Source organism: Salvelinus fontinalis, chromosome 3 (assembly GCF_029448725.1).
Source record: "Salvelinus fontinalis isolate EN_2023a chromosome 3, ASM2944872v1, whole genome shotgun sequence".
Taxonomy (NCBI): Eukaryota; Metazoa; Chordata; class Actinopteri; order Salmoniformes; family Salmonidae; genus Salvelinus; species Salvelinus fontinalis.
Genome location: NC_074667.1, coordinates 76,518,859 through 76,543,386, shown reverse-complemented (window position 1 = coordinate 76,543,386; position 24,528 = coordinate 76,518,859). Strand labels below are relative to the sequence as shown.

Here is a 24,528-nt window from a genome sequence, read left to right as displayed (position 1 = left end):
GTTTAGTACTGTCTTACTGTCTTACTGACTGCTTACACATGGTTTAGTACTGTCTTACTGACCTCTTACACATGGTTTAGTACTGTCTTACTGACCTCTTACACATGGTTTAGTACTGTCTTACTGTCTTACTGACTGCTTACACATGTTTTAGTACTGTCTTACTGACCGCTGACACATGGTTAATACTGTCTTATTGTCCCACTGACTGCTGACACGTTGTTAGTACTGTCTTACTGTCTTACTGACCTCTGACACATGGTTTAGTACTGTCTTACTGACCGCTTACACATGGTTTAGTACTGTCTTACTGACCGCTTACACATGGTTTAGTACTGTCTTACTGACCGCTTACACATGGTTTAGTACTGTCTTACTGTCTTACTGACCGCTTACACATGGTTTAGTACTGTCATACTGTCTTACTGACCGCTTACACATGGTTTAGTACTGTCTTACTGTCTTACTGACCGCTTACACATGGTTTAGTACTGTCTTACTGTCTTACTGACCGCTTACACATGGTTTAGTACTGTCTCACTGACCTCTTACACATGGTTTAGTACTGTCTTACTGACCTCTTACACATGGTTTAGTACTGTCTTACTGTCTTACTGACTGCTTACACATGGTTTAGTACTGTCTTACTGACCTCTTACACATGGTTTAGTACTGTCTTACTGTCTTACTGACTGCTTACACATGGTTTAGTACTGTCTTACTGACCTCTTACACATGGTTTAGTACTGTCTTACTGTCTTACTGACTGCTTACACATGGTTTAGTACTGTCTTACTGACTGCTTACACATGGTTTAGTACTGTCTTACTGTCTTACTGACCGCTTACACATGGTTTAGTACTGTCTTACTGTCTTACTGACTGCTTACACATGGTTTAGTACTGTCTTACTGACCGCTGACACATGGTTAATACTGTCTTATTGTCCCATTGACTGCTGACACGTTGTTAGTACTGTCTTACTGTCTTACTGACCGCTGACACATGGTTTAGTACTGTCTTACTGTCGTACTGACTGCTTACACATGGTTTAGTACTGTCTTACTGTCTTACTGACCGCTTACACATGGTTTAGTACTGTCTTACTGACCTCTTACACATGGTTTAGCACTGTCTTACTGTCAGACTGACCGCTTACACATGGTTTAGTACTGTCTTACTGACCTCTTACACATGGTTTAGTACTGTCTTACTGTCTTACTGACCGCTTACACATGGTTTAGTACTGTCTTACTGTCTTACTGACTGCTTACACATGGTTTAGTACTGTCTTACTGACCGCTGACACATGGTTAATACTGTCTTATTGTCCCATTGACTGCTGACACGTTGTTAGTACTGTCTTACTGTCTTACTGACCTCTTACACATGGTTTAGTACTGTCTTACTGACCTCTTACACATGGTTTAGTACTGTCTTACTGTCTTACTGACCGCTGACACATGGTTTAGTACTGTCTTACTGACCTCTTACACATGGTTTAGCACTGTCTTACTGTCAGACTGACCGCTTACACATGGTTTAGTACTGTCTTACTGACCTCTTACACATGGTTTAGTACTGTCTTACTGACCTCTTACACATGGTTTAGTATTGTCTTACTGTCAGACTGACCGCTTACACATGGTTTAGTACTGTCTTACTGTCTTACTGACCTCTTACACATGGTTTAGTACTGTCTTACTGTCTTACTGACCGCTTACACATGGTTTAGTACTGTCTTACTGTCTTACTGACCTCTTACACATGGTTTAGTACTGTCTTACTGTCTTACTGACCGCTGACACATGGTTTAGTACTGTCTTACTGTCTTACTGACCGCTTACACATGGTTTAGTACTGTCTTACTGTCTTACTGACCGCTTACACATGGTTTAGTACTGTCTTACTGTCAGACTGACCGCTTACACATGGTTTAGTACTGTCTTACTGTCTTACTGACCTCTTACACATGGTTTAGTACTGTCTTACTGTCTTACTGACCGCTGACACATGGTTTAGTACTGTCTTACTGTCTTACTGACTGCTTACACATGGTTTAGTACTGTCTTACTGTCTTACTGACCGCTTACACATGGTTTAGTACTGTCTTACTGACCGCTTACACATGGTTTAGTACTGTCTTACTGACCGCTGACACATGGTTTAGTACTGTCTTACTGACCTCTTACACATGGTTTAGTACTGTCTTACTGACCTCTTACACATGGTTTAGTATTGTCTTACTGTCAGACTGACCGCTTACACATGGTTTAGTACTGTCTTACTGTCTTACTGACCTCTTACACATGGTTTAGTACTGTCTTACTGTCTTACTGACTGCTTACACATGGTTTAGTACTGTCTTACTGTCAGACTGACCGCTGACACATGGTTTAGTACTGTCTTACTGTCTTACTGACCGCTTACACATGGTTTAGTACTGTCTTACTGTCAGACTGACCGCTTACACATGGTTTATTACTGTCTTACTGTCTTACTGACCGCTTACACATGGTTTAGTACTGTCTTACTGTCTTACTGACCGCTTACACATGGTTTAGTACTGTCTTACTGACCGCTGACACATGGTTTAGTACTGTCTTACTTACCGCTGACACATGGTTTAGTACTGTCTTATTGTCCCACTGACTGCTGACACGTTGTTAGTACTGTCTTACTGTCCCACTGACTGCTGACACATTGTTTGTACTGTCTTACTGTCACTCTTCTTCCTCAAGGAGCTTTCTGTAGGATTTCATTTCCAAATTGCTTCCTACTGACTCTTCTTAATGGTGCAATCTGTCCGTAGATATTATTTTTTCTGTGATAACAGGATGGATTTCCTGTTCATGCAGCTGAAACGAAACAAATACATACACACACAATTGTGTGTATGCTTTCAGGCTTTTGTTCTTTGATTTTACACCAGCTGAGTCAAGTACACATCCAATGAAAGGTTTACTCTAGTCCACACAGAGCACATCTCCCAGAATCCCTTTGGTTAAATAATAGCCTTCACTGCATTCATTCCTCTATTCTCACTGATGCTGGTGTTCTATAAAGACAGTTGACCTATCAGAATAAAGGGAAATCACATGTAAAGGCCATTCTTGTCGTCTGAGCTCCCGAGATGGAGTAATATATGTGTTTCTCTGATCCTATCAGTTGTTTAACACTAGAAAACAATTATTCTCTCCGTGCTTCCATTCAGTCATCAGACACCATGAAGTGACATGACACTGTAAAGAGACTAGCTGTTACTGTACTCTAGCTCGTCCTACCTCTATTGGTAGACATGTTTGCTTGCTCTTTGGGTTCTAGGATGTGTTACTGCAAAAGCACTTTGCGACAAACTGCCGATGTTAAAACTTCTTATGGCTGGGGGGCAGTATTGAGTAGCTAGGATGAATAAGGTGCCCAGAGGTGCCCAGAGTAAACTGCCTGCTATTCAGTCCCAGAAGCTAAGATATGCATATTATCAGTATATTTGGATAGAAAACTGTTTGAATGATGTCTGTGATTATAACAGAACTCATATTGCACTTCCTAAGGCTTCCACTAGATGTCAACAGTCTTTAGAACCTTGTTTGATGCTTGTACTGTGAAGTGGGGGCTCATAAGGGCTGTTTGAGCCAGGTGTCTGGCAGAGTGCCATGAGCTCGTGACGCTCGTTCACGTGTGAGCGAGCTCTGTTCCATTGCATTTCTACAGACAAAGGAATTCTCCGGTTGGAACATTATTGAAGATTTATGTTAAAAACATCCTAAAGATTGATTCTATACATCGTTTGACATGTTTCTACGGACTGTAACGGACATAAATTATGAACTTTATCGAACAAATCAAACATTAATTGTGGAACTGGGATTCCCGGGTGTGCATTCTGATGAAGATCATCAAAGGTAAGTGAAAATGTATGATGCTATTTCACACAACATGGCGGATATCTTTATGGTTGTTTTGGGCTCTGAGCGCCGTACTCAGATTATTACATGGTTTGCTTTTTCAGTAAAGTGTTTTTGAAATCTGACACAGCGGTTGCATTAAGGAGAAGTTTATCTAAGGTTCCATGTATAATACTTGTATTTTCATCAACATTTATGATGAGTATTTCTGTGAAGTGATGCGGCTCTCTGCAAAATCACCGGATGTTTTGGAACTACTGAACATAACGCGTCAATGTAAACTCAGATTTTTTTATATAAATATGAACTTTATCGAACAAAACATACATGTATTGTGTAACATGAAGTCCTATGAGTGTCATCTGATGAAGATCATCAAAGGTTAGTGATTAATTTATCTCTATTTCTGCTTTTTGTGACTCCTCTCTTTGGCTGGAAAAATGGCTGTGTTTTTCTGTGAATAGGCACTCACCTAACAATTGTTTGTGGTGCTTTCGCTGTAAAGCCTATTTGAAATTGGACACTGTAGTGGGATTAACAAGAAGTGTATCTTTAATTATGAGATTTCTGTTGTTTTGAATTTGGCGACCTGCACTTTCAATGGCTGTTGTCATATCGATCCCGTTAACGGGATCTCAGCCATAAGAAGTTAAAAAGGGCTTTATCAATCAATGTGATAGATTGTTTGACATGTTTCCTTCTCTTCTCTCCGCTCAGACACCTCTACCGGAGTGTCAAGAGCCTGAGCCTACAGAGCCTAAATCATCCCTACCGGAGTGTCAAGACCCTGAGCCTACAGAGCCTAAATCATCCCTACCGGAGTGTCAAGACCCTGAGCCTACAGAGCCTAAATCATCCCTACCGGAGTGTCAAGACCCTGAGCCTACAGAGCCTAAATCATCCCTACCGGAGTGTCAAGACCCTGAGCCTACAGAGCCTAAATCATCCCTACCGGAGTGTCAAGACCCTGAGCCTACAGAGCCTAAATCATCCCTATCGGATGACAGTATGGAGACCATCAACAAGACACCACTACAAGGTACCAGCTATCTCTACATCTTTATTCCATATGTACCACCTGACAGTATAACATACATTGACCGTGTGTGTGTGTGTGTGTGTGTGTGTGTGTGTGTGTGTGTGTGTGTGTGTGTGTGTGTGTGTGTGTGTGTGTGTGTGTGTGTGTGTGTGTGTGTGTGTGTGTGTGTGTACATCCTCTCTTCTGATTGGTTCAGATGAATCCTGAACTCTCACTCCACAGACCAGCTGGTCTAAGGTGAACTAAACTTAATTAAAGATCAAATCAAATCAAATTGTATTTGTCACATGCTTACTAACAAGCCCTTAACCAACAATGCAGTTTTAATAAAATACCTACAAAAAGTAAGTGATAAGAATAACAAGTAATTAAAGAGTAGAGTTATTAAAGTGGCTATGCAAAGATAATAACAAAGAGTAGCAGCAGCGTGGAGGGGGGGGGGGCAATGCAAATAGTCTGGGTAGCCATTTGACTAGATGTTCAGGAGTCTTATGGCTTGGGGGTAGAAGCTGTTTAGAAGCCTCTTGAACCTAGACTTGGCGCTCCGGTACCGCTTGCCGTGCAGTAGCAGAGAACAGTCTATGACTAGGATGGTTGGAGTTGTTGACAATTTTTAGGGCCTTGCTCTGACACCGCCTGGTATAGAGGTCCTGAATGGCAGGAAGCTTGGCCCCGGTGATGTACTGGCCCGATCACCTTTGGGGTCAGCATTCATGAGCGAACATTTCATTGTGTTTTACTACCTCAGACAGCTACATTATGCTAACCGTTATGACTGCTATGAGGCACACTATCATTAACACATCAACCTGATTTTGTTTGTCAGAGGTCAGCTTGGACCAGCAGAAGAAGCATGGAGGAGCCCCTAAAGAGGAGATTTTCATCACAGACGTGGCCTACTGCGAACAGGCGGCCATCTTGTTAAAACAGGCTAAGCTGACTCAGATGAAGAACAGCTGCAAGAGGAAGGAGGATGGCACACTTCCTGTAAGAGTCTCTCTCTCACTCGGTACACATGCAATGCGTGGAACACATCATCTTAGGCATTAGAACAGAAAAACTCTCCTCCTACGCCAACTCAGACTGGGACCCTGTACTGTAGGTTAGATAACAGTGTTAGGAACTCAGACTGGGACCCTGTACTGTAGGTTAGATAACAGTGTTAGGAACTCAGACTGGGACCCTGTACTGTAGGTTAGATAACAGTGTTAGGAACTCAGACTGGGACCCTGTACAGCAGGTTAGATAACAGTGTTAGGAACTCAGACTGGGACCCTGTACTGTAGGTTAGATAACAGTGTTAGGAACTCAGACTGGGACCCTGTACAGTAGGTTAGATAACAGTGTTAGGAACTCAGACTGGGACCCTGTACAGCAGGTTAGATAACAGTGTTAGGAACTCAGACTGGGACCCTGTACTGTAGGTTAGATAACAGTGTTAGGAACTCAGACTGGGACCCTGTACAGTAGGTTAGATAACAGTGTTAGGAACTCAGACTGGGACCCTGTACTGTAGGTTAGATAACAGTGTTAGGAACTCAGACTGGGACCCTGTACAGTAGGTTAGATAACAGTGTTAGGAACTCAGACTGGGACCCTGTACTGTAGGTTAGATAACAGTGTTAGAAACTCAGACTGGGACCCTGTACTGTAGGTTAGATAACAGTGTTAGGAACTCAGACTGGGACCCTGTACTGTAGGTTAGATAACAGTGTTAGGAACTCAGACTGGGACCCTGTACTGTAGGTTAGATAACAGTGTTAGGAACTCAGACTGGGACCCTGTACAGCAGGTTAGATAACAGTGTTAGGAACTCAGACTGGGACCCTGTACAGCAGGTTAGATAACAGTGTTAGGAACTCAGACTGGGACCCTGTACTGTAGGTTAGATAACAGTGTTAGGAACTCAGACTGGGACCCTGTACAGCAGGTTAGATAACAGTGTTAGGAAATCAGACTGAGGGATTTTAGTACGGAACAAAGCAAGGACTGTTTTACGTAGGTATGTGCAGAGAATGAATTTAGGATCATTCCTGTTCTATTATTATATTGAACAAAAATATAAACGGAACATGTAAAGTGTTGGTTTCATGTTTCATGAGCTGAAATAAAAGATCCCAGAAATGTTCCATATGCACAAAAAGCTTATTTCTCTCAAATTTTGTGCACAAATTTCTTTACATCCCTGTTTGTGAGTACCCCTGCCCATCCATGTGAAATCCATAGATTAGGGCCTAATTTATTAATTTCAATTGACTGATTTCCTTATATGAACTGTCTACTCAGTCAAATCTTTGAAATTATTTAATGTTGCATTTATATTTTTGTTCAGTATAGTTAGATTAAATGTTAAATACACATGGTTTGCAACAGCTTAGTTTTCACCCTTTCAGTTACAGGCATTGCATAGAGAAGGGGAAGGGGAGAGGGGGAGGGTGAGAGGGGAGACAGGAGGGAGAGAAAGAGAGGGAGGAATATAGATGACGTGTAGAAAAATGTGTCCCCATACTCGCACTTTGTATCCATTGCTAATTCTCTGTCTGTCTGTCTGTCTGTCTGTCTGTCTGTCTGTCTGTCTGTCTGTCTGTCTGTCTGTCTGTCTGTCTGTCTGTCTCTCTGTCTCTCTGTCTCTCTGTCTCTCTGTCTCTCTGTCTCTCTGTCTCTCTGTCTCTCTGTCTCTCTGTCTCTCTGTCTCTCTGTCTCTCTGTCTCCCTTCCACTCCCTCCACTACAGAGGGTGATCTGCCCCCAGTGTCGTCTGGGTGTAACTCGTATCCAGGACTTGTCCAACCAGGACATGAAAAAGGTACGTCAGCTGGCCCTGATCGACATGACAGCGCTCTGTGACCTGCTGGAGCTCGACGTCAAACGACACAAGACCTGCAAGAGGAAGATCCCAGGTATGTGAACTCTAACACAACTTACACACACACAAACTGCGAGCCCAGTGTGTGTGGCCTTGCATGCTCCTCCTGCCTCAGCAGCCACACGCATATGTCAAGCCCTGGGAGATGTGAAAAGAGTACAGGAGTTGACAGCAATACTAACCTTTCCTCTCTCTGTCTCTCTCTATGTCTCTCTCTCTCTCTCTCTCTCTCTCTCTCTCTCTCTCTCTCTCTATTTCGTTCACAGAGAGTGCTCTGTTTGGGGTTCCACTGGCCACCCTGTTGGAGAATGACCAGAAAGTCAAATCCACTGCTACCACTCCTCTCATCCTGCAGGCGGTAAGCTAAACATAATACCAACTTCTAGTATCTATCTTGAAAACCAAGAACATGATGGCCTGCATGTCTGCTGCTGTTCTTATATTTATGTCTCTTCAACAGCTGCTGTGGTTCCTGGAGAAGAGGGGAGTAGACTCAGAGGGTATTCTGCGGGTTTCAGGCTCTCAGTCCAGAATCAAGGTGAGATATTTTCCCATCACTTGTTTCTAATTAGAAAATTGTACATGCACAGTCCTGCATGTGCAGGGTACAAACAAAATACAGTCATGAAATAAAAAATACCTGTACACTGTTCAACAATGTTGTCTGTTTCTCCCTGTGATCAGAAGCTGCAGCAGGACCTGGAGCAGAACTTTTACTCTGGAGGGTTCAGCTGGGACGAGGTCAGTCCTAACGATGTCGCCGCCCTGTTGAAGAAGTTTATCAGAGAACTACCCTCTCCACTTCTCACCGCGGAGCACCTCAACACCTTCAGTGCTGCCAGGGGTGAGTATGCACACAGACAATCCCCTATGTATTTATTTGGACAGCGAAGCTACAACTTTGAATGTGGCTCTATAGTCCAGCGTTTTGGATTTGAGATCAAATGTTTTATATGAGGTGACAGTGCAGAATGTCACCTTTTATTGAGGGTATTTTCATACGTATCTGATTTACTCTTTAGAAATGAAAGCACTTTATGTATCTAGTCCCCCCCCCCCCCCTCATTCGAAGGTGTCATTAGTATTTGGACAAATGTATTTATAGTGTATAACATTTTGTCAAAAGGTCCCACATTCCTAGCATGCAATGACTACATCCAGCTTGTGACTCTACAAACTTGTTGGATGCATTTGCAGTTTGTTTTGATTGTGTTTTGGATTATGTTGTGCCCAATAGAAATGACTGGTCAATCATTTTTGTCATTTTGGAGTCACTTTTATTGTAAATAAGAATAGAATTATGGATAACCATGAATAATGATGAGTGAGAAAGTTACAGAGGCATAAATATCATACCCCAAATACATGCTAACTGTTATTGGTAATGGTGTGAGGTTAGTATGTTTTGGGGATATGATCTTTGTGCATCTGTAAATTTCTCACTCATTATTATTCACGATTCATTCAGGATTATCAGGAATCATGGTAACATCCACATGAATGTAGAACTGTTCAGAAACATATTATATTCTTATTTACAATAAAAGTGACTCCAAAATGACACAATAGATTATTTATAATTACAAGCTTGATGTCAACACATTTTTACAAATACTTATGACTCCTTCAAATGGGGGACTACAAAATATACATAAAGTGCATTTATTTCTAAATGGTAAAACAGATATGCATGAAAATACCCTCAAATAAAAGGTGACATTCTGTACTGTCATATAAATCATTTGATCTCAAAGTATAGAGCGACATTAAACATTTTAGCCTCACTGTCCAAATATAAATATGTCGGGGGTGTGTATATAGTCATTACTTAGTCTGAGTGTATATAGTCATTACTTAATCTGAGTGTATATAGTCATTACTTAGTCTGAGTCTATATAGTCATTACTTAGTCTGAGTCTATATAGTCATTACTTAGTCTGAGTGTATATAGTCATTACTTAGTCTGAGTGTATATAGTCATTACCTAGTCTGAGTGTATATAGTCAGTACTTAGTCTGAGTCACGTTATCATTATGTATCTAAGCATTTCACACACACACACACACACACACACACACACACACACACACACACACACACACACACACACACACACAGTTTTGTTTTACTATCCATGTGGGGACCAAACTATTTATTCCCTTTCAAAATCCTATTTTCCCTAACCCCTAAACCTAAACCTAACCTTAACCCATAACCCTAACCCCTAACCCTAACCCCTAAACCTAACCCTAACCTTAACCCCTAACCCTAACCCCTAAACCTAACCCTATCCTTAACCCCTAACCCTAACCCTAACCTTAACCCCTAACCCTGACCCCTAAACTTAACCCTAACCTTAACCCCTAACCCCTAAACCTAACCCCTAACCTTAACCTTAACCCTAACCTTAACCCTAACCTTAACCCTAACCTTAACCCTAACCTTAACCCTAACCTTAACCCTAACCCCAAAACTATACAGTGCATTCTGAAAGTATTCAGACCCCTTGACTTTTTCCACATTTTGTTACGTTACAGCCTTATTCTAAAATGATTAAAAAACATTTTTCCCTCATCAATCGACACACAATACCCCATAATGACAAAGTGAAAACAGGTTTTTAGACATTTTTGCAAATGTATTAAGGTTAAAGAAAATTAATACCTTATTTCCATAAGTATTCAGACCCTTTGCTATGAGACTCAAACTTGAGCTCAGGTGCATCCTGTTTCCATTGATCATCCTTGAGATGTTTCTTCAACTTGATTGGAGTCCACCTGTGGTAAATTCAATTGATTGGACATGATTTGAAAAGGCACACACCTGTCTATATAAGGTCCCACAGTTGACAGTGCATGTCAGAGCAAAAAACAAGCCATGAGGTCGAAGGAATTGTTCATAGAACTCCGAGACAGGATTGTGTCGAGGCACAGATCTGGGGAAAGGTACCAAAACATTTCTGCAGCATTGAAGGTCCCCAATAACACAGTGGCCTCCATCATTCTTAAATGGAAGAAGTTTGGAACCACCAAGACTCTTCCTAGAGCTGGCCACATGGCCAAACTGAGAAATCGGGGGAGAAGGGCCTTGGTCAGGCGGGGTAACCAAGAACCCGATGGTCACTCTGAAAGAACTCCAGAGTTCCTCTGTGGAGATGGGAGAACTTTCCATAAGGAGAACCATCTCTGCAGCACTCCATCAATCAGGCCGTTATGGTAGAATGGCCAAACAGAAGCCACTCCTCAGTAAAAGGCACATAAAAGCCCGCTTGGAGTTTGCCAAAAGGCACCTAAAGGACTCAGACCAGGAGAAACAAGATTCTCTGGTCTGAAGAAACCAAGATTGAACTCTTTGGCCTGAATGCCAAGCGTCACGTCTGGAGGAAACCTGGAACCATCCCTACTGTGAAGCGTGGTCGTGGCAGTATGATGCTCTGGGGATGTTTTTCAGCGGCAGGGGCTGGGAGACTAGTCAGGATCGAGGGAAGGATGAACAGAGCAAAGTACAGAGCAATCCTTGATGAAAACCTGCTCCAGAGCGCTCAGGACCTCAGACTGGGGCGTAGCTCCACCTTCCAACAGGACAACGACCCTAAGCACACAGCCGCAGGAGTGGCTTCGGGACAAGTCTCTGAATGTCCTTGAGTGGCCCAGCCAGAGCCCGGACTTGAACCCGATCGAACATCTCTGGAGAGACCTGAAAATAGCTGTGCATTGACACTCCCCCTCCAACCTGACAGAGCTTGAGAGGATCTGCTGAGAAGAATGGGAGAAAGTCCCCAAATACAGGTGTGCCAAGCTTGTAGCGTCATACCTAAGAAGACTCAAAGCTGTAATCGCTACCAAAGGTGCTTCAACAAAGTACTGAGTAAAGGGTCTGAATACTCATGTAAATGTGATATTGACGTTTTTATTTTTTTATACATTTGCAAAAATGTATAAAAACCTGTTTTTGCTTTGTCATTACGGGGTATTGTGTGTAGATTGATGAGGAGAAAAAACATTTTAATCCATTTTAGAATAAGGCTGTAACGTAACAAAATGTGGAAAAAGTCAAAGGGTCTGAATACTTTCCAAATGCACTGCCCAAACCTCTAACCCTAAACCTAACCCCTGAGCCTAAAATGTCCCCACTGTCCTTGTTTTACTATCCTTGTGAGGACTTCTGGTACCCACAAAAACACACACACACACTGATCTCCTGTGACCGCCCAGTCACACAGCCATGCATGCTGTACAGATCTAAATCTAGGTGTTCTTCCTGTATCGGCAGCAGAACGCAGTGCTAATCTCTTATGTCCATGCTACTTAGAGGTCTAATGAAGATAAACAACACGATAGCCTTTAAGCTGCTCGTCTGAATCTGCTATACTATTAATAATGCCACTTCCTGTACAGTTTTAATGCCATTAAATAAATGACAGAATGATTAAAGTAATAAATAGCTTGTGATGTGAATGTAAAACTTTAGACACGTCTTCTTCACATTAGATGAATGATGAATCATTTTAAACCTAATGGCTTCCTGTCAGAGTCATTCATCTCTACAGATCAGATCATGGTTGGGCCAAAGGAAATTAAATGAGTGTGTGTTGATCCTTCATATCCCTGTTGTCTGTTCGGTCTTTCCCCTTCCTCCTGCTCTACAGACATCCCTGAGCTGAAACAGAAGCTACACGTTCTGAACCTCCTTATCCTCCTACTGCCTGAACCCAACAGGAACACACTCAAGGTATTCTGGGAGATTCCAAATGATTCCGTGACCATGAAGTAACCAGATGGCTATAGCGATGCACTTTAAATCTCCACTTCTTCTGTATAATGTATTACATCTCAAACCTCCACACGTAAATCTTGTAGGTGATGCATTAATGAGTCATATCTCTTACATAATATAATGTGTCAACTCCTCCACGTATGGTAGGAGGTAATGGCATCAGCTTTCAGCACCTAGATGAGTTGTTCTGCTCTTATGTAACTAGCTTGTACTCTTGTTCACGTATGTGGAATAAATAATCGTGACTACTTGAATACTTTCACATTACTAGGTTACCTTTAAGATGACATCATCATGGATGACATCCAGGTGTCTGGTCTGATTAAACGTTTCAGAGCCTTTGTCCCTCTGTTGATGACACAGCATAACATTGTCAAAAAAACACTTCAGCCACCGTCATCGTTCAAGTCAACAATTTCATTTTTATTACTGATAGAGGGGCTCGCTGTAAAACAGGTCTCCTCTCCTTTGAAAGCACATTTCTGTGGGAACAGACAATAAATGCTCCGTCTCCTCTGTTCAGGCTCTGTTGGAGTTCCTCTCCAAGGTAGTCTCCAGAGAGAGGAGGAACCGTATGAACCTGTGGGCCGTGTCCACCATCATGGCCCCCAACCTGTTCCTGTTCCTCCACAAGGCCGTACCCTCCCGCCTTACTGACGGGGGGCCAGGGGTGGAGAAAGGACATGCTGAGAAGGCCCCCAACCTGTTACTCCACAAGGCCGTACCCTCCCGCCTCACTGACGGGGGTCCTGGGGAGGAGAAAGGACATGCTGAGAAGGCTGCTGACATCATGAGGCTACTCATACGCTACCAGGACCTGCTCTGGACCGTAAGTAAAAACTTCAGACTACCAACAACACTTTTCAGTTAAGTATTTATTTACCAATAGAAACCTCAGAAGCTTGGTTGTGATTGTAGCAAGGGTGCGGGACGTAGGGGTGCAGCAGCATCCCCTGGTGGTAAGATTGTAAAACTACACAAGGGAGTTATTTCTTCCACAAGCCTTGTTAATTAATTAATGAAACTGTAAACACAGCCAGTGTGTTTACAGTTTATCTAGCGCACCAGAGTCCCAGACCATTCTAAATGACACAGTAGCAGTTAGTGGGTTTTAACTCATTATAATGACACACTAGCAGTTAGGGGGGTTTTAACTCATTCTAAATGACACACTAGCAGTTAGTTTTTTTTAAACTCATTCTAAATGGCACACTAGCAGTTAGAGGGGTTTAACTCATTCTAAATGACACAGTGGCAGTTAGGGGGAGTTTACCTCATTCTAAATGACACACTAGCAGTTAGGGGGGTTTAACTCATTCTAAATGACACACTAGCAGTTAGGAGGGTTTAACTCATTCTAAATGACACACTAGCAGTTAGGGGGGGTTTAACTCATTCTAAATGACACACTAGCAGTTAGGGGGGTTTAACTCATTCTAAATGACACACTAGCAGTTAGAGGGGTTTTAACCCATTCTAAATGACACACTAGCAGTTAGAGGGGTTTTAACTCATTCTAAATGACACACTAGCAGTTAGAGGGGTTTTAACTCATTCTAAATGACACACTAGCAGTTAGGGGGGGTTTAACTCATTCTAAATGACACACTAGCAGTTAGGGGGGTTTTAACTCATTATAATGACACACTAGCAGTTAGAGGGGTTTTAACTCATTATAATGACACACTAGCAGTTAGGGGTGTTTTAACTCATTCTAAATGACACACTAGCAGTTAGGGGGGTTTTAACTCATTCTAAATGACACACTAGCAGTTAGGGGGGTTTTAACTCATTCTAAATGACACACTAGCAGTTAGGGGGAGTTTAACTCATTCTAAATGACACACTAGCAGTTAGGGGTGTTTAACTCATTCTAAATGACACACTAGCAGTTAGGGGGAGTTTAACTCATTCTAAATGACACACTAGCAGTTAGGGGGGTTTAACTCATTCTAAATGACACACTAGCAGTTAGAGGGGTTTAACTCATTCTAAATGACACAGTAGCAGTTAGGGGGAGTTTAACTCATTATAATGACACACTAGCAGTTAGGGGTGTTTTAACTCATTCTAAATGACACACTAGCAGTTAGGGGTTTTAACTCATTCTAAATGACACACTAGCAGTTAGTGGGTTTTAACTCATTATAATGACACACTAGCAGTTAGGGGGGTTTAACTCATTCTAAATGACACACTAGCAGTTAGAGGGGTTTTAACTCATTATAATGACACACTAGCAGTTAGGGGTGTTTTAACTCATTCTAAATGACACACTAGCAGTTAGAGGGGTTTTAACTCATTATAATGACACACTAGCAGTTAGGGGGGTTTTAACTCATTCTAAATGACACACTAGCAGTTACAGGGGTTTTAACTCATTATAATGACACACTAGCAGTTAGGGGGGTTTAACTCATTCTAAATGACACACTAGCAGTTAGGGGGGGGGGTTAACTCATTCTAAATGACACAGTAGCAGTTAGGAGGGTTTAACTCATTCTAAATGACACACTAGCAGTTAGGGGGGGTTTAACTCATTCTAAATGACACACTAGCAGTTAGGGGGGGTTTAACTCATTCTAAATGACACACTAGCAGTTAGAGGGGTTTTAACTCATTCTAAATGACACACTAGCAGTTAGAGGGGTTTTAACTCATTCTAAATGACACACTAGCAGTTAGGGGGGGTTTAACTCATTCTAAATGACACACTAGCAGTTAGGGGGGTTTAACTCATTCTAAATGACACACTAGCAGTTAGAGGGGTTTTAACCCATTCTAAATGACACACTAGCAGTTAGAGGGGTTTTAACTCATTCTAAATGACACACTAGCAGTTAGAGGGGTTTTAACTCATTCTAAATGACACACTAGCAGTTAGGGGGGGTTTAACTCATTCTAAATGACACACTAGCAGTTAGGGGGGGTTTAACTCATTCTAAATGACACACTAGCAGTTAGGGGGGGTTTAACTCATTCTAAATGACACACTAGCAGTTAGAGGGGTTTTAACTCATTCTAAATGACACACTAGCAGTTAGGGGGGGTTTAACTCATTCTAAATGACACACTAGCAGTTAGAGGGGGTTTTAACTCATTATAATGACACACTAGCAGTTAGAGGGGTTTTAACTCATTATAATGACACACTAGCAGTTAGGGGTGTTTTAACTCATTCTAAATGACACACTAGCAGTTAGGGGGGTTTTAACTCATTCTAAATGACACACTAGCAGTTAGGGGGGTTTTAACTCATTCTAAATGACACACTAGCAGTTAGGGGGAGTTTAACTCATTCTAAATGACACACTAGCAGTTAGGGGGGTTTAACTCATTCTAAATGACACACTAGCAGTTAGGGGGAGTTTAACTCATTCTAAATGACACACTAGCAGTTAGGGGGGTTTAACTCATTCTAAATGACACACTAGCAGTTAGAGGGGTTTAACTCATTCTAAATGACACACTAGCAGTTAGTGGGTTTTAACTCATTCTAAATGACACACTAGCAGTTAGAGGGGTTTAACTCATTCTAAATGACACACTAGCAGTTAGTGGGTTTTAACTCATTATAATGACACACTAGCAGTTATGGGGGTTTTAACTCATTCGAAATGACACACTAGCAGTTAGGGGGGTTTTAACTCATTCTAAATGACACACTAGCAGTTAGTGGGTTTTAACTCATTATAATGACACACTAGCAGTTATGGGGGTTTTAACTCATTCGAAATGACACACTAGCAGTTAGGGGGGTTTTAACTCATTCTAAATGACACACTAGCAGTTAGTGGGTTTTAACTCATTATAATGACACACTAGCAGTTAGGGGGAGTTTAACTCATTCTAAATGACACACCAACAGTTCATTTTTTAAAACTCATTATAATGACACACTAGCAGTTAGAGGGGTTTTAACTCATTCTAAATGACACACTAGCAGTTAGGGGGGTTTAACTCATTCTAAATGACACACCAAAAGTTCATTTTTTAAAACTCATTATAATGACACACTAGCAGTTAGGGGGAGTTTAACTCATTCTAAATGACACACTAGCAGTTAGAGGGGTTTTAACTCGATATAATGACACACTAGCAGTTAGGGGGAGTTTAACTCATTCTAAATGACACACTAGCAGTTAGGGGGGTTTAACTCATTCTAAATGACACACTAGCAGTTAGGGGGGGGTTAACTCATTCTAAATGACACACCAACAGTTCATTTTTTAAAACTCATTATAATGACACACTAGCAGTTAGGGGGAGTTTAACTCATTCTAAATGACACACTAGCAGTTAGGGGGGAGGTTAACTCATTCTAAATGACACAGTAGCAGTTAGGGGGGGGGGGGTTAACTCATTCTAAATGACACAGTAGCAGTTAGGGGGGGGGGTTAACTCATTCTAAATGACACAGTAGCAGTTAGGGGGAGTTTACCTCATTCTAAATGGCACACTAGCAGTTAGGGGGGTTTAACTCATTCTAAATGACACAGTAGCAGTTAGGGGGAGTTTAACTCATTCTAAATGACACAGTAGCAGTTAGGGGGAGTTTAACTCATTCTAAATGACACACTAGCAGTTAGAGGGGTTTAACTCATTCTAAATGACACACTAGCAGTTAGTTTTTTTTAACTCATTCTAAATGACACACTAGCAGTTAGAGGGGTTTTAACTCATTCCTAATGACACACTAGCAGTTAGAGGGGTTTTAACTCATTCCTAATGACACACTAGCAGTTAGGGGGGGTTAACTCATTCTAAATGACACACTAGCAGTTAGAGGGGTTTTAACTCATTCTAAATGACACACTAGCAGTTAGAGGGGTTTAACTCATTCTAAATGACACACTAGCAGTTAGAGGGGTTTAACTCATTCTAAATGACACACTAGCAGTTAGAGGGGGTTTTAACTCATTCTAAATGACACACTAGCAGTTTTCAAGAAAAGCCTAAAATAGACGAGATGCATGTATTATTCCAAAACTGCAGCTCGTGGTTGGAACATTTATGTCCCTACTTTAATTAACCTGTCTATTTTGAGTTGAAGATAAACCTGTCATGATTTGGATAAAAAGTGTAGCTTGTCCTGTTTGTGTGGGTCCCATCAGTTAGATATGTTTTTAGAGGCTGTCATTTCTGGACACCTAACGGGCGCTTGTGTGTATGGTGAGCTGTCATATTGAAACTGAGTGAGAGTCACGTAGCCTGTCGACCCTCCCCCGAGAGAACCAACACCCACGCCAAGGTCAGCCCCCCCCCGACCCCCACGCTCAAAACATCTTCCCGCCGCTATGGTGGGAAGACCACCAACACTTACGTTCCTTTGCACAGCTTCTCTCTCTTACCGTTTACTCATCAGACAACCTATAGTGTGTATACAAGGTTAAGTCAAAAAACTAGGCGGGTACTCATGTCAAGGTTAACAACAAGAAGATCATTGTAATGACAAGTGAATGAATGAAATATCTTTCTCCATGGCAGATCCCTAACTTCCTGATGAGCCAGGTGCGTAAGCTGAATGAGAACAGTAACCGAAGGTACCAGTTCTACGACCGCCGCATCAAGAACCTGCTGAGGAAAATTCACCAGGAACGCAAGGATAAACCTGACAAGGACTCCTCCGAGGTAGCTGTTCTTCTAGAAACGACTAATACTGTTGTAACTTGCACTTACACTCGGACTTGTGTTCTCTCACTGGCTCTCATTTAGCATCTATTTCTCTCTCCTCTCCCCCGTTTCCCCCGTCTCGCCCACCAGCCATGTCGTACAGTAAAGATCCAGATGGGAGAACTGATGAGCAGCACCATGGAGGTCAAGGTCAACATAAACTCCAGAGCATCAGACCTGCTGGCTCAGTTCCACAGGCACCTGTACACCTCTGACAGCACCAAGGGCCTGCTCAAAAGGTACAGTACACTACAATCAATGAAACAATCATATGGCTTTTAGTATCCCTCCTTTTACCCCATGTACAGTTTTTCCTGACTACGTCAACTGATCAGGGAAAACTCTGTCCTAGTGGTGACGTCTAAACACACAGTAAAACCACTGAATCCCTGTCCTAGTGGTGACCTCTAAACACACAGTAAAACCACTGAATCCCTGTCCTAGTGGTGACCTCTAAACACACAGTAAAACCACTGAATCCCTGTCCTAGTGGTGACCTCTAAACACACAGTAAAACCACTGAATCCCTGTCCTAGTGGTGACCTCTAAACACACAGTAAAACCACTGAATCCCTGTCCTAGTGGTGACCTCTAAACACACAGTAAAACCACTGAATCCCTGTCCTAGTGGTGACCTCTAAACACACAGTAAAACCACTGAATCCCTGTCCTAGTGGTGACCTCTAAACACACAGTAAAACCACTGAATCCCTGTCCTAGTGGTGACCTCTAAACACAGTAAAACCACTGCATAGAAAACCTTTCTTCAGAAATACTACGCTGGCATTTCACTGAGCAGAAATTGAGATTGCTGAAGTTGACCGAATCCATTAAATGAAGAACAAGTCTGTCTGTTCTTTATCACAGGAACGGTTTGGTAAATGATTTGGGATCCTACCCGGACTGTGCCATGTATGAAGTGGGAGGAAATATTGGTAGGTACCACAACACAAGCCTCCACCCCTTACCCAGAATATCTATCAGCCTCCACCCCTTACCCAGGCTATCTACCAGCCTCCACCCCTTACCCAGGCTATCTACCAGCCTCCACCCCATAACCAGTCTATCTACCAGCCTCCACCCCATACCCAGACTATCTACCAGCCTCCACCCCATAACCAGACTATCTACCAGCCTCCACCCCATAACCAGACTATCTACCAGCCTCCACCCCATACCCAGACTATCTACCAGCCTCCACCCCATACCCAGACTATCTACCAGCCTCCACCCCATACCCAGACTATCTACCAGCATCCACCCCTTACCCAGACTATCTACCAGCCTCCACCCCTTACCCAGTCTATCTACCAGCCTCCACCCCTTACCCAGTCTATCTACCAGCCTCCACCCCTTACCCAGACTATCTACCAGCCTCCACCCCTTACCCAGTCTATCTACCAGCCTCCACCCCTTACCCAGTCTATCTACCAGCCTCCACCCCTTACCCAGACTATCTACCAGCCTCCACCCCTTACCCAGACTATCTACCAGCCTCCACCCCTTACCCAGTCTATCTACCAGCCTCCACCCCTTACCCAGACTATCTACCAGCCTCCACCCCATACCCAGTCTATCTACCAGCCTCCACCCCTTACCCAGTCTATCTACCAGCCTCCACCCCATACCCAGACTATCTACCAGCCTCCACCCCTTACCCAGTCTATCTACCAGACTCCACCCCATACCCAGACTATCTACCAGCCTCCACCCCTTACCCAGACTATCTACCAGCCTCCACCCCTTACCCAGTCTATCTACCAGCCTCCACCCCATACCCAGACTATCTACCAGCCTCCACCCCTTACCCAGTCTATCTACCAGCCTCCACCCCATACCCAGACTATCTACCAGACATGGGTTCAAATACTATTTGAAATCTTTCAAAAACTTGGAGTGTTTGTTTTCTTTCCATTCTTTCTAATGCTATTTAATTGCATCAGGCAAGCTCAATCAAGCACAGTTCAATAAATTATTTCAAATAGACTTTGAATCCCGGTTTGCTATCTAATCAGGCTGAGAGCCACATTAGAAGGTGACATGAGTGACTCTGACATGTGCATGTCTTTCTGCTGATTGAACTGATTATGCTGGCCAGGCCTTACGCAATGAACTGGAGAGAGAGGGGGGCGGAGAGAGGGGTAGAGGGAGGGTGAGAGAGGGGTAGAGGGGGGGTGAGAGAGGGGGGGAAGAGAGAGAGAGGGAGAGAGGGGGGAGAGAAAGAGGGGGGGGGGGAGAGGGGGGGAGAGAGGGAGAGGGAGAGAGAGAGAGAGAGGGGAGAGAAATAGAGGGGGAGAGAGAGAGAGGGAGGGGGGAGAGATGGGGGAGAAAGAGAGAGAGAGGGGGGGGAGGGGAGGGATAGAGAGAGAGGGATAGAGGGGGGAGAGAGAGGGAGAGAAAGAGAGAGGGAGAGAGAGCGAGAGAGAGGGGGGGGCAACGGTGTGCATCTGCAGTTATCAGAGCAGACAAATGCTTCCACATGTAGCTACTGCACTGTTATGTACTGGACCCAATCGTTCACACGCCACTCAGAATGTACATGCATTCACGGACCAAAAACAAGGCAGAGTTTATGTTTTTCATTTCAAACTTCTCTCTTGCAGAATAGATTTTATCTGAATGAGAATAACCTGTATAAAAACATGTTCAATTACAAAATCTGTCGCTCAGTATTGACTCTGCCTTGTGTTGTTCTGTTCTGTCCTGTAGGTGAGCACTGCCTGGACCCACAGACCCATCTCCTGGACCTGTACAACAACAACCCCAGTGGAGAGTGGGTCATCAAACCGAAACCACTGACCACCAGTAGGGGACTGCAGATATAAGACAGTCGCAGGATGAGGGAGAGACCAGCAGGGGGCTTCAAGAGCCAGCCAGAGGAGGAGGGAGACCAGGTGTGGAGGAGAAGAGGATGCTGCCACCACAAACCACTTCAAGACCGAGCCCTCTCTCTGCCCATTGCGGGGGAGACCAGACTAGGAGAAGTAAAGCAGCTACTGCTGATAAACACAAGACCTCCCGACTTCAGGTGAAGGAGTGCCTGAGCTTGTGTCTGAGGCTGCTTCCCGGCTTGTCAGCTAAGCTCTCAGGCTCTCAGCCAATCACTTCCCAGCATCCGCAGAAGCCCAGATGGGAATCTGATGCAGCTGCCACCGAGTCTCTCTTTCTTTCTTTCTTTCTGTTTTTCTTTCTTTCTCTCCCACTCTCTCTCTCCGTTCCTTCTGCTCAGGCCATTTGATCACAAAGTAATAAGAGAGGAACATGCATCTCTTTTCCTTGTTTGTCTATTTCTTTAATGTCACACAGAGGGAAAGTCAGGTACTCTGATGAACTGATGTAAGGGACATGTAAGGGACTCTTAGATCCCTGTCCCTGGTGGCTCTTGGCCTCTGGTGGCTCCAGAAGAGCACAGGGGACAGAGGGCATAGTTCTCTCTAAGGGATCAAAGGTCAACCTCTAAGACATGATTATAGTACCTCTAACGGGAACGGTTGTTTAAGACAGATAGTGAAGCTGGACTTCAACCTTTCTGTTTGTTTTTTGTTTTTGAAGGATTTGATGAAGTATTGAATATCACGATGGATTGACTATTTATAATTGATTGTATGTATCTGTATGTATGTAGTCATTAAGGTTCTCCTTTGAAATGGTTCAATATATGTTTCTGGTAGTAACATAACAGTCATGTAAGCTCATCCACTCTTTTCGGGGACTTTTTTCAGACAGTGTTCTTATTCTTGTAAATGTTTTTGATCAGTTGTACTTTGCTGCGGTTCTGCATATTTATTCTCTAGTCCTATTACCCATGTGTCATCACTCCTTTAGAATACATTTCTACATGTAATCTATGGATAGTGTTTACACGTTTTGATGAAGCTTGGACATTGCACCATCACATCAATATAAAGTATACACATATTCTACATGACAGCCTATCATGAATTTACATATCTACAACCTACCATGAATTTACATATCTACAACCTACCATGAATTTACACGTCTACAACCTACCATGAATTTACACATCTACAACCTACCATGAATTTACATATCTACAACCTACCATGAATTTACACGTCTACAACCTACCATGAATTTACACATCTACAACCTACCATGAATTTACACATCTACAACCTACCATGAATTTACACATCTACAACCTACCATGAATTTACACATCTACAACCTACCATGAATTTACACATCTACAACCTACCATGAATTTACACATCTACAACCTACCATGAATTTACACATCTACAACCTACCATGAATTTACACATCTACAACCTACCATGAATTTACACATCTACAACCTACCATGAATTTACACATCTACAACCTACCATGAATTTACACATCTACAACCTACCATGAATTTACACGTCTACAACCTACCATGAATTTACATATCTACAACCTACCATGAATTTACACATCTACAACCTACCATGAATTTACACATCTACAACCTACCATGAATTTACACATCTACAACCTACCATGAATTTACACATCTACAACCTACCATGAATGTATGTTTAGCTACCAGTCTCCTCAGAAGTGACAACAAGAATGTAACAAACTGCATAGATCTCATCTCAGTCACAGCAGTCATTTGGTTCAGTCATTGGTTCAGTCACTGGTTCATTCATTGTTCAGTCATTGGTTCAGTCATTGATTCAGTCATTGTTCAGTACAGAGTCAGAGCCACAGCCTCCTATTCTATTGTGCTGCCATTTTAGGAGAGAGAACCGAGCAGCAGTGTAATGACAGCCAGCATCCATCACACGGTGTAATTCCCTGTCTGTCACACGACCGGCTGATGCATCGTCACGGTGTATTGGTTCATGTATTGGTTCATGTATCGGTTCATGTATTGGTTCATGTATTGGTTTGTGTATTGGTTCGTGTATCGGTTCATGTATTGGTTCATGTATTGGTTCATGTATCGGTTCATGTATTGGTTCATGTATTGGTTCATGTATTGGTTCATGTATTGGTTCATGTATCGGTTCATGTATTGGTTCATGTATTGGCTCATGTATCGGTTCATGTATTCCATGAACATTACCACAGAGGAGTCAGTTCTTCTGGTTGATACAGAGGGTAATACATGGGTGTTATACGGATGTTATTATCTCTGTGTCGTGTGTGTGTGTGTGTGTGTGTGTGTGTGTGTGTGTGTGTGTGTGTGTGTGTGTGTGTGTGTGTGTGTGTGTGTGTGTGTGTGTGTGTGTGTGTGTGTGTGTGTGTGTGTGTGTGTGTGTGTGTGTGTGTGTGTGTGTGTGTGTGTGTGTGTGTGTTTGCTTGCTTCATTACACAAGCCAAATTGGGTTGAGTCCTGAGTCCATGGCACAGTTCAGTACCCCGGCACAAAGCACTGATGGAACACACACACACACACACACGGCCTTCTGCTGACGTTAATCAGTGGAACTAGGTCACCTCTAAAGCTCTGTTCTCCCTTAGGGGAAGTAGTGACACTATACACCCCGGTCCACAGTACATGAGGAGATATTGATGCAAACACACACGCAAGCACACACGCAAACACACACACACATAAACACACATGCAAACACACACGCAAACAGCTGACCAATAACATGGGCCACATGTACAGAATGTGGAGAACTGACGTATTGGAATGTTCAATGTTCCGTGTCTTCTACACTAGTACGTGATGTCATAAACACATGTGTGTGTCAAGATCTGAGGACATGAGGAGTAACGGAAAATAGAGAAATCTATTTTACTGTAATACCTTGAGTAGACTGAATGTCTTCAATGAATGGACTTTGCTTTGTAATAATCCACTCACTATCAAATGCTACTTTAATGCTCTGAAAGACATTTACCCTACTGTAGGTTACAATGCTAGTTCTGTATATGTGGTTTAGAACCAAAACCCTATATGGAATTACCGCATGCAGTAGGTGTATTTGTACTGTTTACAAAAGCAATTATTTTCTACTCTTGTCAAGGGAAAGTAATTTAGGTAAGCCTGGTGCAAATTTCTTTTGTTAATAAATGTGAAAACAATATTGTGAACTGTGTGTTATTTCACAAATATTGAATTTACGGAAATACTATGGGAAGACTATGGAATTACTATATCAAATCAAATATTATTGGTCACATACACATGGTTAGCAGATGTTATTGTGAGTGTATCAAAGTGCTTGTGCTTCTAGTTCCGACAGCACAGCAATATCTAACATGTAATCTAACAATTCCACAACAACTACCTAATACACAC

General features: G+C 42.7%; 1 protein-coding gene across 2 annotated transcripts in view; it reads left to right on the top strand.

The window, feature by feature from the left end:
* Nucleotides 1-24,313, top strand: part of LOC129851493 (rho GTPase-activating protein 40-like) — a 68,631-nt gene extending 44,318 nt beyond the window's left edge. For both annotated transcript variants that reach the window (XM_055918073.1, XM_055918072.1), the window contains exons 4-15: nucleotides 4,625-4,946; nucleotides 5,773-5,933; nucleotides 7,680-7,845; nucleotides 8,078-8,169; nucleotides 8,272-8,349; nucleotides 8,496-8,655; nucleotides 12,460-12,542; nucleotides 13,111-13,416; nucleotides 18,075-18,218; nucleotides 18,351-18,499; nucleotides 19,128-19,195; nucleotides 20,970-24,313. In XM_055918073.1, the coding sequence (XP_055774048.1) occupies nucleotides 4,625-4,946; nucleotides 5,773-5,933; nucleotides 7,680-7,845; nucleotides 8,078-8,169; nucleotides 8,272-8,349; nucleotides 8,496-8,655; nucleotides 12,460-12,542; nucleotides 13,111-13,416; nucleotides 18,075-18,218; nucleotides 18,351-18,499; nucleotides 19,128-19,195; nucleotides 20,970-21,085 (1,845 nt within the window). In that variant the 3' untranslated portion in view covers nucleotides 21,086-24,313. The remainder of the gene's footprint in view (nucleotides 1-4,624; nucleotides 4,947-5,772; nucleotides 5,934-7,679; nucleotides 7,846-8,077; nucleotides 8,170-8,271; nucleotides 8,350-8,495; nucleotides 8,656-12,459; nucleotides 12,543-13,110; nucleotides 13,417-18,074; nucleotides 18,219-18,350; nucleotides 18,500-19,127; nucleotides 19,196-20,969) is intronic.
* Nucleotides 24,314-24,528: the final 215 nt, after the last annotated feature.